Source organism: Hypanus sabinus, chromosome 29 (genome assembly GCF_030144855.1).
Source record: "Hypanus sabinus isolate sHypSab1 chromosome 29, sHypSab1.hap1, whole genome shotgun sequence".
Classification (NCBI taxonomy): Eukaryota; Metazoa; Chordata; class Chondrichthyes; order Myliobatiformes; family Dasyatidae; genus Hypanus; species Hypanus sabinus.
In genome coordinates, this window is record NC_082734.1 from 14,419,904 (window position 1) to 14,434,252 (window position 14,349).

The 14,349-nt window shown below is 42.7% G+C and overlaps 1 protein-coding gene across 2 annotated transcripts in view; it reads left to right on the forward strand.

The window, feature by feature from the left end:
* Positions 1–14,349, forward strand: part of l3mbtl2 (L3MBTL histone methyl-lysine binding protein 2) — an 85,977-nt gene that overhangs the window by 35,605 nt on the left and 36,023 nt on the right. For both annotated transcript variants that reach the window (XM_059953735.1, XM_059953736.1), the window contains exons 9-11: positions 1,283–1,514; positions 2,950–3,029; positions 6,888–6,992. In XM_059953735.1, coding sequence (XP_059809718.1) covers positions 1,283–1,514; positions 2,950–3,029; positions 6,888–6,992 — 417 coding nt within the window. The remainder of the gene's footprint in view (positions 1–1,282; positions 1,515–2,949; positions 3,030–6,887; positions 6,993–14,349) is intronic.

Sequence of the window (14,349 nt, forward strand, 5' to 3'; positions counted from 1 at the left end):
ATGTTGGGTGTAGCATTTTAAAGGGTTTGGAGTAGCTGCAATAAGAAAATAAGATGCCTATATTTAATGTGATGTCTAAGGGAGAGACACTGAAATCTCAGCAATGTTGTTGTGATAGAACCATAGAATATTACAGCACAGAAACAGGCCTTTTGGCCTTTCTTGGCTGTGTCGGAACCATTTTTCTGCCTAGTCCCACTGACCTGCACCTGGACCATATCCCTCCATACCCCTCTCATCCATGTACCTGTCCAAGTTTTTCTTAAATGTTAAAAATGAGCCCGCATTTACAACTTCATCTGGCAGCTCATTCCACCTCCCACCATTTTCTGTGTGAAGATGCCCCTCCTAATGTTTCCTTTAAACTTTTCCCCCTCCACCCTTAACCCATGTCCTCTGGTTTTTCTCTCCCCTAGCCTCAGTGGAAGTGGCCTGCTTGCATTCACTCTATCTATACCCATCATAATTTTATATACCTGTATCAATTCTCCCCTCATTCTTCTACGCTCTAGGGAATAAAGTCCTAACCTATTCAACCTTTCTCTGTAACTCAGTTTCTCAGGTCCCGGCAACATCCTTATAAACCTTCTCTGCACTCTTTCAACCTTATTAATATCCTTTCTGTAATTCGGTGACCAAAGCTATACACAATGCTCCAAATTCGGCCTCACCAATGTCTTATACAATCTCACCATAACATTCCAACTTTTATACTCAATACTTTGATTCATAAAGGCCAATGTACCAAAAGCTCTCTTTACGACCCTATCTACCTGTGATGCCACTTTTAGGGAATTTTGTATCTGTATTCCCAGATCCCTCTGTTCTACTGCACTCCTCAGTGCCCTACCATTTACCCTGTATGTTCTACCTTGGTTTGTCCTTCCAAAGTGCAATACCTCACACTTGTCTGTATTAAACTCCATCTGCCATTTTTTCAGGTGATCCAGATCCCTCTGCAAGCTTTGAAAACCTTCCTACACCTCCAATCTTTGTATCATCAGCAAATTTGCTGATGTTGGGAAATAATTGCGCCAATTGGTTGGGCACTCGGTTGAGATCTTGACTATGGCTTCCCCCGCATCAAGATAATCTAATGTATGATTTACTTTGAACAGTAAGGGAGGCATCACAGAAACCAGCCTCTCCATCCATGAATTTCATCTCCACTTCTCACTAAGAAAACTGCTGTCTGTGGAATTGTGCACTCCCTTCAAAAGTGTTGTTTTTCCAGTTGATGCACTTGTTCAAAAAGAAAAGTCCTCTCTTTCTTTCTGGCCAGATGGTAGAGAGCATGAAGTACCCGTTCCGACCGGGGATGCGGCTGGAGGTTGTCGATAAGACGGAAATTTCACGCACAAGGAAAGCGATTGTGGATCGAGTGGTAGGAGGACGTCTGCGGCTACTGTATATAGATTGTGAGGAGGACGACGATTTCTGGTGCCACATGTGGAGTCCTCTCATTCACCCGGTGGGATGGTCCAGGAGAGTGGGTCACAATGTGAAATACGCAGGTGAGCACTGGAGGCTTTACAGGGACTTCTGTTGTTGTGAATCTTCTGGAGTGTAGAGGGCCAGAGTGCAGTCATAGCAATGCTTTTAGTGTGTGAGGATCGGAAGTATCCAAACCAGTCTGAAGGTAGAGCCAAGCAAGGAGGGTAATGAGGCCCTCTGTCGGAGGGTGTCAACCATGAATGTTGCGTCCCATCTGTCACAAGTAAATGGCTGGCTTGATACAGGAACCGTGCAAAAAGAGTGGCATCAAAGACATAAGGGTGAGAGTCACGTGTCAAAACCATTATTCAATATATTATGGTGACCCACTTTTTGCGCAGGCGAACTGGCTCACAAATAGCCAGCGCGCGGGGGAGACTTTGGTAATACACCTCTGACATCATTTCCACCCAGAGAGGGCGGGCGCTAGGGATTAAATGCCAGCGCCAGGAAGTTTGAAAAAAATAGTCTCGAAACGACTTACTGACTGCGTGTCATTATTTCAGTGCTGTGTGTAGCACATCGCTACAATATTATCTATTCAGGAAGGGCCGGATTTGGCCCCTTAGCTTTGGTGTGTCAGATGTACATCCTAACTGTACGGATAGCCATCTTTCCAATGAAACGCTAGCAATCTCTGTAGCAAAATTTTCAACTGGACCTCCAAACCATTATATATCACTCCCACACTGGGGGTTGAAGCTCCAGGTATACACTTGCATGTAAAGCAACTTGGCACGTCCTCTTTAACCATCACCACTTTAACTTCTCACTGCCTCAGTAAAGCAGCCAACGTAATCAAAGCCCTTACCCTGGATACACTCTCTTCTCCCTCCCCCCCCAAAAGAAATCAGGCCGAGGACGCAAAAGCCTGAAAGCACATATCACAAGGCTCAAGGATGGCCTCTATCCTACTGCTACAAGACCATTTAACAGTAAGATGTTCAAAGAATAAACCAGAAGAATCAATAGATGGAGTGAAAAGGGAGAGCATATAAAGCTGAGGCTTTGAATCCTTGTTGTCCCTTGATGTGCATCGAGTGGCATTTTTGCCGTTTCCTTAGCATTTGTTTACTTTTTTTGAGGCCGAGTTGCTAGCTTGACGCGCAACCCACCTAAGGGTGGAAAGTGTGCAAAGACTGGGACCATTCGCCACAAAGTCCAGTGCAATGCCACGACAGCACCAGCCAGCTGAGAACGAGTAGAAGATTTAAGCCAGCTCTTGATAAATAGGAAGGAGTGAGTTTAGCATGTGAATGTGAGGGGCTATTAGCTTGTCATTTTGTAAAGACTGGTTTTATAACACGATGCTAATCAACAAACAGGTTCCTTTGAATTGTTTACCAGTTAAAGTGAGAAAGGGTAAAATTAACAGGTTGTTTATAAAATAGATTTTAAAAAGTACAATTTTCTAGTCGGTGCAGCTGTCAGCTTAAAACGTTCTCACTTCTACAGAAGAATCTCTTAACGGAGAGATGAGCTCCTCAGCAGTCAGGAAATTCTACTGTGATGCTGTATACCACCTCTTCAAAAAGGTAAGGAAAAATATTGTACATTTCATTCTCTGGGAGTATCTGCATCAGAAAAGAAATGCAAGTCAACAGTTTTGCCACTAGGGCAAAAGTAGTTGGAAGCACAAGTAAGAGAAACTGTCTTACTGCCTGTATATATGGTACAGTGATACAGTTGGTAGTGCTTCTGCTTTAGCTCCAGACTCCCAGGCTTGATGTCTGGGGAGTTTGCACATTCCCCTGTGCCCATGTTTCTCCCAAGAGCTCTTATTTCCTCACAAGTCCCAAGGTTGTTAGGTTAATTGGCTGTTGTGAATTACTAGTGGTGAATGAATCAGGGTAAAGTTGATGTGTATGTTAGAAAGAATACTTTATCAGGTACAGGAGGAGGTATCCTCCACTGAGTGTATGCCGTGAAATTTGTTATTTTGCAGCAGCAGCAAGATGTTTAAAAAGAAGTTATAATAAATTAGTGTAAAGAAGGAATAGTGAAATAATGTTCATGAACCACTCAGAAGTCATGTGGCTGAACGTACTACCTGGTGTAGTCTCTTTCGATCTTCTGCATAGGTGCCTTTGCTTGAATGCTGAGGAGTAATCAATTGTCAGTCATTTCTCCAAGTGTGCAAAGAATTCTGACTCTTGTTTATTGGGAACCTCATCTTATTTCATGGCCCTCAAATCCATTCTCAGCTCAGAACGTTCTCATGCTCCAGGTATTTCCCAATAAGCTATATTTTTCACATACTTGCAACCTTCCCCCGTTCTCCTGCCATCCACTTCTACCAGTGGCAGTTCAGAGTAAAATTATTATTAAAATATGTATAAGCCATTATATGCTTCCCTGAGATTCATTTTCTTGTTTATAATAGCCAGTTAACCTATTAACTAAGGCTGAAGAAATTTGGCCTGTCCCCTAAAACACTCACTAATTGTTATAGATGCACTGTAGAAAGCATTCTTCTAGGGTGCATCACAACCTGGTATGGAAGTTGTCCTGTCCAAGACCGGAAGAAGCTGCAGAAGATCGTGAACACAGCCCAGCACATCACCCAAACCAATCTTGGACTCACTTTACACCGCACTCTGTCAGAGCAGTGCTGCCAGAATAATCAAGGACACGACCCACCCTGTCAACACACTTTTTGTCCCTCTTCCCTCCGGGAGAAGGTTCAGGAGCTTGAAGATTCACACGGCCAGATTTGGGAACAGCTTCTTTCCAACTGTGATAAGACTGCTGAACAGATCCTGACCCAGACCTGGGCCATACCTTCCAAATATTCGGACCTGACTTGCACTACCTTACTTCCCCTTTTCTATTTTCTAATTATGATTTATAATTTAAATTTTTATTATATTTACTTTGATTTGTACATAAGGGAGAGCGAAGCGCAGAATCAAATATTGCTGTGATGATTGTACACTCTAGTATCAATTGGTTGGTGACAATAAAGTAAAAGTATTAGCTTCTCTTTGTCATTTTGGAGGAAAATGGAGCATTTGGGGAAGAAGCAGGTGAGAGGAACCTTGATAAAGGTGAGGTCAGTGTAGAACAGGCTAATATGCTGGAACATGCCAAGCTTAAGAAAGAGGATGTGCTGGAACCTTAGAAAAACATTAGGATAGATGCGTCCCTAGGACTGGAGGGGTGATACCCACGTTACTACAGAACAAGAGGGTAAAGATTGCTGTCCCTTTGTTCTTTGTATCCTCATTGGTCACACAAGTAGTACCAGAAGATTTGGGGGGGGGGGGGAAGATGGCAAATGTTATTCCTTTCTTTAAGAAAGATACTGCGGATAATCCTTGAATTTATTGACCATTGAGGCTTACATCAGTGGTGGCAAACTATTGGAGGGGATCCTTAGAGACAAGATTTACAAATGTTAGAGAAGCAGAGTTTGATTGAAGATGATCAGCATGACTTTGTGAGGGGCAGGTCATCCCTCTTGAGCCTGATTTGACTTTGAGGAAAAGACTAAACTAATTCATGAAGGTTGAATGATGGATGTGGTTAATATGGAATTTAGTAAGGTATCCAACAAGGTTCCCCATGATAGGCGCATTCAGAAAGTCAGAAGGCATGAACTCTGAATTGGCTTGACATAGAAAGCAGAGGGTGGCAGTAGAGAGTGCATTCTGGCTGGAGGTCCATGACTAGTGGTGTTCTGAAGGAATCTGTTCTGTGACCTCCCCAACCCACTCTTTGTAATTTTCACATATGACTTGCAGTAGATGAAGCATGTCACAAAGATTAGTGTTGTGGATAGCATAGAAGATGGTCATAGGTTACAGTGGGACATTGGTAGGATGCACAGCTGGGCTGAGAAGTGGCAGATAGAGATCAGTGTGAAGTGATTCACTTTGCAAGGTCGAACTCAAAGTTAGAGTGCAGGGTTAATGACAGGATTCCTAACAGTGCAGAGGAACAGACTGAATCTTTGGGTCCGCGTCCATAGATCCCTCAGAGTTGCCTTGTGAGTTGATGGGGGGATTAAAAAGGCATATGGTTTGTTGGAACTTAGAGTTCAAGAGCCATGAGCTAATGTTTTTATTTATTAAGATACTGCGCAGAATAGGCCCTTCGAGCTACACTGCCCAGCAATCCCCTGATTTAATCCTATCCTAATCATGGGACAATTTACAATGACCAATTAACCTACCAACTGGTACATCTTTGGACTGTAGGAGGAAACCCAAGCACCTGGAGGAAACCCATGCTGTTTCTCATACCATTCTCTGTAAACTTTGGAGACGGTTGTGCATGAAAATTCCAGGAGATCAGCAATTTCAAACCACCCCGTCTGGCCCCAATAATCATTCCATGGTCAAAGTCAATTCCCCATTCTGACGTTTGGTCTAAAGAACAACAGACCTCTTGACCATGTCTACATGCTTTTATGACTTGAGTTGCTGCCACATGATTGCACTAACGAGCGGGTATACAGGTGTACCTCAAAGTGGGCACTGAGTATGTTGAAGTAGAAACTCATGACAGGAGTTGTAACATTGGCACAATTAGAATAGCTGGTTAACAAGAAACATTTATAAATAAACAACATTTCCCTTTTGACGGATATAGCTAATTAGCTACAGTGGTTGCTTTGTGAGGGAGATAATTATGTTTCACTCATTGTAGATATTCCCTTTGTGAAAATTGTGGAATATTAGGGAAAAGTCTGAGGAGTCATTCTCCTACATCAAACAAACTGAGTTAGAAGCCAGTCACGATGTTCTTAGGTGTACTTGCTACTCTTGTGAACAATTCAACAATATCTATCCATCCCTCCTTCCCTGTATGTACATTGAATGTGAAGTAAGCTCTTCCGAGCCTTCGAGCTGAGCTGCCCAGGAACCCCTGATTAACCCTTGCCAAATCATGGGACAATTTAAAATGACCAATTGACCAACCGACCAGTAGGTTTTTGGACTGTGGGAGGAAACTGGAGCACTCGGAGGAAACCCACATGGTCATGGGGAGAACATTCAAACTCCTCGCAGGCAGCTGCGGGGATTGAACCCGGGCTGCTGGTACTGTAAAGCGTTGTGCTACTGTGCTGCCATATGCAAGGTCTATTGACAACTAGAGTATGGTAGTCTGCTGAGTGTTAGCCCTGAACCTTGTTGGCACTTGACTACTTTGATCCATCTGTATGTTTGATATACTCGTATGAAAAATTGACAGCAGGCAGTTCAGTCATAATCTTTGAGAGAAATCAATAAGTTAACACATGTAATGGACCATTTAACAGTATGTTGCCTACATTGGAAGGGCTAGCATGCTGATTTCTCCACAGACATGGTTTATTGAGAGTTTCAAACATTCTGTGTACTCTTTGCATTTTGCCATTTCTTGCAAGTTTGTCTCTCTCTGAATTTCAGGTACGAGCAGTTTACTCACACAATGGTTGGTTTAAAGAAGGGATGAAACTGGAAGCTATTGATCCACTGAATTTATCCACTATTTGTGTTGCTACTGTTCGAAAGGTAAGTTTTTTTTTAAAGTATAAAATCTGTTATCGTATACACTATGGCCATTTTATTAGATTCCTCCAGTACCTAATAAAGTGGCCACTGATCGTATGTTTGTGGTCTTCTGCTGCGGTAGCCCATCCACTTCGACATGTTGTGCATTCAGGGATGCTCTTCTGCACACCACTGTTGTAACGCGTGGTTATTTGAGTTGCTACTGCCTTTCTGTCAGCTTGAACCAGTTGGGCCATTCTCCTCTGAGCTCTCTCATTAACAGGGCCTTTCACCTACTGAACTGCTGCTCACGGGATGTTTTTTGCTTTTTGCACCATTTTCTGAGATAGTCAAGCCATCCCACGTGCACCAGTAGTCAGTCATTCTACGCTCAAAGTCAGTTAGATTGCATTTCTTGATGATTAATCTAAACAACAGTGGAACCTCTTGACATTGCTTTCATGCATTGAGCTGCTGCCACATGTCTAATTAAATATTTGTGTTAACTCGCGATTGTACCTAACAAAATGGCCACTGAGGGTATGTTTACTTGGTTAGCTATTCAAAGGAACACTCAGTAGTCTGAGGAAGATCAGAGTACCATCGTTCAGTTGATTTCAGAAATGTATTTTCATTCTGGACCCTAGCTTCTTCTTCATTTATGATGTGGGTGCTCAGTGAAAGACGATCTGCAATTGATGGGAAAGAAATCTGGAAGAAAGGAAAGTTGTTTACACTTGTCGTCTTGGCTTAGTGCTTATATATGTTGTTCAATGTGGTATTTGAGTGTGTACAGTACGACAGAGTTAACTTTCAGCTCATTGACTTCCACAATGGAAAGGATGGAGGCAATTAAATGGGCCAATGTACAACATCATGTGATTGGGCTAGTGTTAAGTAGGTGGCTGCTGGGCAGAACGGTGCACTCCACACGTTATCTCACAATAAATATATTACTTGGCTGAGTCATTCCTTGTATGATTAAGCACTTAAGGGATTCGGCTGTCCACAGGTTCGTGGAGTGGAACAATAGCATAGCGGTTAGCTGGACACTATTACAGTGCCAGTGGCCAGGGTTCAATTTGTGCCATTGTCTCTAAAGAGTTTGTACCTTCTCTCTGTGACCGTGTTGGTTTTGTCTAGGTGCTCCGGTTTCCTCCCACATTCCAAATACATACGGGTTAAAGTTAGTAAATTGTGGGCATGCTACATTGGTGCTGGGAGCTTGACGACTCTTGCCAGCACCCCCAGCAAACATTCAGATGGTGTTGGTCTTTGACGCAAATGATGCATTTTACTGTACTCTTCAATTTTTCAATGTACATGTAACAAATAAAGTTAATCTTTTGACTCTGTTGGAAAGAGTTTCAGCATGAAATTGATGGTACCAAGTCCTTGGAGGCACAAGACTCTGCAGATGCTGGAACTTAAGGCACTGGAGGGACTCAGCAGGTTGGGCAGTACCTACGTAGAGAATTGAACAGTCAGGGTTTTGGATTGAGGTTCTTCAGCTGGACTGAATGTTCTTCATAGAAGGGTCTCCACTCAAAACACAGTCTGTCCATTTCTCTCCAAAGATACTGCCTGACCTGCTGTGTTCCTCCTGTGTTTGTGTTGGTACCAAGTCATTAGCCTGTAGAGTGATAAAGCATGGAAACTGGCTCTTCAGCCTATACTGACCATAAAGCACCTATTGACAGTAAGCCTGTCCTATTTTATTAACCCCATTGATCTCCACATTTTACCACTCACCTACAAAGTATGGCCAATTTACAGTGCCAACTCTTCATGAAATGGGTGTGAAAGCAAATCAGTGGACTTGGAGGATATCCACATGACCACAGGGATTACACCACACAGATTAGGACTGAACCTGGGTGTCCAAAACTGAGGCAACTGTCCCACTCAGTATTGTTTTTGAAAAGTTTTGATAGTGCTATTAAAGTCAAATTAAGATGTATAACTGATGTCACTGTATCATATTTTAAAATATTTACCTTATTCTGTTAGGATTTAAATTTTCTTTAAATTCACAACATTTTAAACACAAGAAAGTCTGCAGATGCTGGAAATCCAAAGCATCTGGAGGAATACAAAATGCAGGAGGAACTCAGCAGGTCAGGCAGCATCCGTGGAAATGACTAAACAGTCAATGTTTTGGACTGAGTTACTTCCTTGGGACGGAAAAGGAAAGGAGAAGACGACAACTAAAAAAGTGGAGGGAATGAGGATAGGTATAAGCCAGGTGAGTATCAAAGATAAAGGGCTGAAGAAGAAGGACTGTAGGAGAGGAGAGTGGACCATAGGAGAAAGGGAAGGAGGAGGTGATAGGCAGGTGAGAACAGGCAAGAGATCCAAGTAGGGAATAGAGGAGAGGGGGAGGGAAAATTATAACATTTTGTCCTCTTGAACACACATTCCTCAGTTGGGATCTGGATACAGAAGTAAAGAGACCTTGCGTGAAAGGCTAAGTGGAGGGAGATGATTCCTATCCTCATGGTTCAATCCTGAGAGGGCACAGAATTAAAACTTTAGCCAAAGGCTACAGAGGATAAGGGAATAAACCTTTTTATGCGGAATGTAGTTATTCTGAAATTCACTGAAGGAAGTTGGATTCAGAATATTTTTAAGTTATGAACTGCTGAAATGGGAACAAAGGAACAAGCTTGTATAGGAATGGACAGAAACTTGCTTCCTTTTGGTGCTTCCTGTACTATTTAAGGTTAGTTAAAACAGAACCAATCAGAGGCTTTATTAAGTAATTGGATAGGCAATTGAGAGGGAATAAATTTCCACAGCTATTAGAGAAAAGCAAAGGAATGATGGCTGTACTCGAGTGAGTATGGACTTGAAAGGCCAACTTGACTCCTGTCTTAAGAATTCTGTGAAGCACTATTGAAGTTATGGTGCAGAATTCACACAGTCACTCTTCACGTGCCAGTGATGTAGTGGCATCAGCACTGGACTTTGAGGCGAATGGTCCCAGCTGTCTCCTTGCATTTGTGCTGGGTTGAGTGTTGATCTGAACTCCACCTTGTAAAAACAGACAAATGCCAAGGAAGCGGCAAAAAGTGCTGCCCAATGCGCTACAAGGCACTAAGAGGAACAGCAGTTCTTCACATGAGGGTTAGTGGACAGTCTGACAGGAGACCCGTCAGTGCTGACCTTGACCAGCATGGTAAATGTTTGAAGAGCTCTGTGGAGAGAGAATCAATTAATCTTCCTAGGACACAATCCAAGAAGAAACAGGATGGCCTCTGATAGAATGAAGACCAGGAGAGGTCAGTGGTGGTGATGCTGTCTGAAAGAGGATGATAAAGGCTAGTTAGTGAGTATCAAAAGTTGTTTCTGAAAGAGGTGTAAATAAGAAAGGGCAGGTGAAATTTGGATTGGGGTGCAGGCATGTTGTTTTCTTTTGTCATTTTAAATTATGAGGTGGAAACAAAGAAAATATTTAATAAAGGAATGGTCAGGAGCTTTGTCCTTCCTGTGCTATTTTCCAATTGATAACCATTTTCTGCAATAATTAGTGCCAGGAATGTTTACTTTTATTGTGATCTTTTGTCCCTGTCAGTCTTGCATCTGGGCATTTCTTCCTTGGAGTAAGTGGCTGATAAGTTGCCGTTAGGATAGAACTGGTTTATTGTAAGCTGCTAATGAAAGCAAATTAAAGATGAACATTTTTTTGTGAGTGTTGCTTTAAATTTCCAGCATCTGCACACTTCCTCATGTTAAAGATAGACCTAAAATGGCTGTGGAGGCCAAGTCATTGGTAATATTTAAAGCAGAGTTTGATAAGTTATTGATTAACAAAGCTGTCGAAGGCTATGGGGAGAAGGCATGAGAATAGGGTTGAGAAGGAAAATAAATTGGCATTGATCGAAAGCTAGGCTGAATGGTCTAAAGCACATTGGAAATGCTTTCCAGAAACTGATACAGCATTTTCTAGGTGTCTCACTTAACTCTGGCTGAGGAGATGGTGAACTTGCTATTCATCTGTATGGAAACTCAGAACTGTTCCTGAACTTTTTAACCCAGTAGGCTGTACTTGTATTGCATATTCCTGCCCTTTGTTTTCAAAGATACACTCAATGTCAGAGAAATATATACAATATACATCCTGAAGTGCTTTTTCATCGCAGCCATCCACGAAAACAGAGGAGTGTCCCCAAAGAATGAATGACAGTTAAATGTTAGAACCCCAAAGTCCCCCCAGCTCCCCCCTCCCACGCGTAAGTGGTAGCAAGCAACAATCCCCCTCCCCCACCAGCAAAATAAAAAAGCACCGGTGCCCCCACTGAGCACTCAAGCCTGCAGCAAAGCATTAGCAAAGACACAGACTTGCAGAACCCCAAAGTCTACCCCTTCACCCGGTATTCGACATCCCACAGGCTCTCTCTCCCCCTAATAAGGGGAGAAAGGGGTGTCTCCTTTTCACGACAAGAGGGGAGACATAACAAACAGCTCGTTGATTTACGATGTTAAAAGTCCATTGCGTCGCTTTTTTCGAGCTCTGTGCCCAAAGAATTTTGGCAGCCAGCTCACTGCTTTTGATCTTCCGTCTGCCACAACGCACTGGATTCCTGCAGAGACACCGACCTTCAGTCCGTCTGTCTCCAGAGCCACAAGATCTCAGACCCCCGAAGGCAAGCGAAGCTCTTAGGCCGCATTCTTGGCATGTCGAATAACGGCCAGTCGTGAGACCCTGAGAACCGAAGTCAGTGTGTTACTCCAGGTCTTCAAAAGAACCCTGAAAGGGAAAATAGAGATATTAAAGATGGAAATGGAGCTGTTTCCAAAGATACAAGCAAAGGAGTCACTGTTAGGCACCATTGTCTCCTCCTTCAGGCTGTAGGACTGGTAGAGGTTCCCTTTGTTGATCTTTGAGAGAATATAAGATTGTTAACGGTAAGGGTATTTAGTTTTTAATTGTTCCTGAGTGGATGTGATGATAAAACACTGTTTAGAATTGCCTCTAGGATGTGATATATAGGGCTCTCTCTTGGCAGTTCAGAGTAAAGATGTTCTATCTGACACTCAGATGAATCACTGAAGGCATAATCACTAGTGGTACGACAACAGAAATTGGGAGCGAGCAAGAGATCAGAATCAGACCAGCTAATTCAGAGGGTTGAGCTGCAGGCTCAACTATTCTAAGTTTTTTGTGGCCAATCATTGTTCACTCGTCTGAGCTAGCCCACAGTCAGACAAAATGTGGATTTTCATATTGCATTCTCTCTTTGTGCCTCTAGCATCATTAGGTCTACAACCTTGTTTTTAGCCTTATGACACTGTGGGCTCATCTTGCTAGCATAGGGCATAATTGTGGCATTGTGGAAGGAGCATTAGCTGTTCTATGGTGAGGGAAGAAGTTTAGGGGTTAGAAATTTGGTTTCAATCAGAATGAGATTGTGAAGGCTCAGATAGTGGCTACAGAGATTGTTAGTAGTGATGAAACAAAGAGAAAGGGACCAAAGGTACGGCTTCTATCTTTGAATATTGGAAAGTACAAACGGAAGCTGTTCAGCCCATTGTGTGCGTGCCAGCTCTTTGAAAGAGCTACTTAATAATCTCCATTGTTATCTTTTCCTGAGCCCTGAATATTTTCCCTTGGTGATCGTTGGTTGTGCTGAAAATGCTATGTACAGGCTTCCCCCGCTATCTGAAGTTAGAGCATTCCTATGAAATCATTTATAAGCCAAAATGTCGTAAAGTGAAGAAACAATTACCAATAATTTATATGAGAAAAATTTTTGAGCATTCCCAGACCCAAAAAATAGCCTACCAAATCATACCAAATAGCACATAAAACCAAAATAATTTGAAAATATAGTAAAAGCAGGAATAATATGATAAAGACACAGCTATATAAAATAGAAATATTGTATGTACGGGTGTAGTTTCACTTAACAAAATCAGGAAGACAGAGAGCCAAAATCGATTTGGAGAAAAAAAAATCAGCACATAAACGCATACACACGTACATGCATGTGCACACAACTACCCGCACAAGGCTTCACGGTCATGATAGTCATTCTCGGGGTAGACACGTATAAAGCGGGCATCTTTTTTTCGTAGATGCAAGAATCCTCTATGGCTAGCAAAAACAGGTACTAATGTAGGTATTTTGTAACAGCGAGCTGTTGTAAAGCGAATGTTCGAAAAAGGGGGCCACCTGTACTGCTTTTCATTTACCTTATCCTGCTGTTAAAATCTGCTCTGAGAACTCAACTTCTGAGCTGTCAACGTAACTGAAGCCTCATGTTCTTGGTGGAATTCTCATGAATCTTGCCATTTCCCTCTCCATTTATTTGTTCACGTATGTGGGTGTTGCTGGCAAGGCTGCCATTAATTGTCCACTGCCAAACAAACAAGGCAGTTCTGTCAACAATCCGGGTGTTTGATTAACTGGATTCTGAAAACTTACTCATCCCTCAAACGTACTTTATTTACTTGTGCGAAAGAAGAACAGCATGATCCCGTCACCACACTGTTCTGAAGTCTGAACAGACATTTGACATTTTAATACAGAATTGATTAGCAGCTATGGATTTTGACCGTATGGTAAACTGTGTATGTTTGAATTTCTTAATTTGCAAGAATAAAACAGCATTCACAACAGAGGTGTTAGAAGTCAGTAGCAACTACCAGTTAGCAAATGATGATACTTTGAAGTTACTAAAGTAATTGACCATTAGTTGGGATGTGTGCCCCTTGCATCCTTCAATAACGTTCTTCAATAAATGTCTGTGTAAGTCAATATGGCTCTGGTAACCTGCTGTAAGAAGGGAACTTGTGCTCTTCGACAACCTGTCTTGTCTGGGTTGTCTACAGTCTACCTGCAATCTCTCCTGGACGATATGCTAACCCTTGCCTTACCAGAACTTCCATGTTGGTGTTGAGGGGGTGGGGTGGGGGGGGGAGTGTAGTGAAGGCTTTGGAGATGAGTGTTGGCGCGTGGCCAAGTGGTTAAGGTGTTCGTCTAGTTATCTGAAGGTTGCTTGTTCAAGCCTTGGCTGAGGCTGCATGTGTGTCCTTGAGCAAGGCGCTTAACCACGCATTGTTCTGTGATGGCACCGGTGCCAAGCTGTATGGGTCCTAACGCCCTTCCCTTGGACAACATTGGTGGCGTGGAGAGGGGAGACTTGCAGTTTGGGCAACTGCCAGTTTTCCACAAAAAAAAAACCTTGCCCAGGCTTGCGCCCTGGAAACTTTCCAAGGTGCAAATCCATGGTCTATCAAGACTAATGGAGGAGTTGCCTATCAGCCAGGCTGGGTTATGTTACCAGATTTCCTTTCCCTGCAGAGCATTAGTGAACACAACAGGTTTTTATAACAGTTGGGCAGATTTGTGGTAATGATTAGTGATAATAGTTAG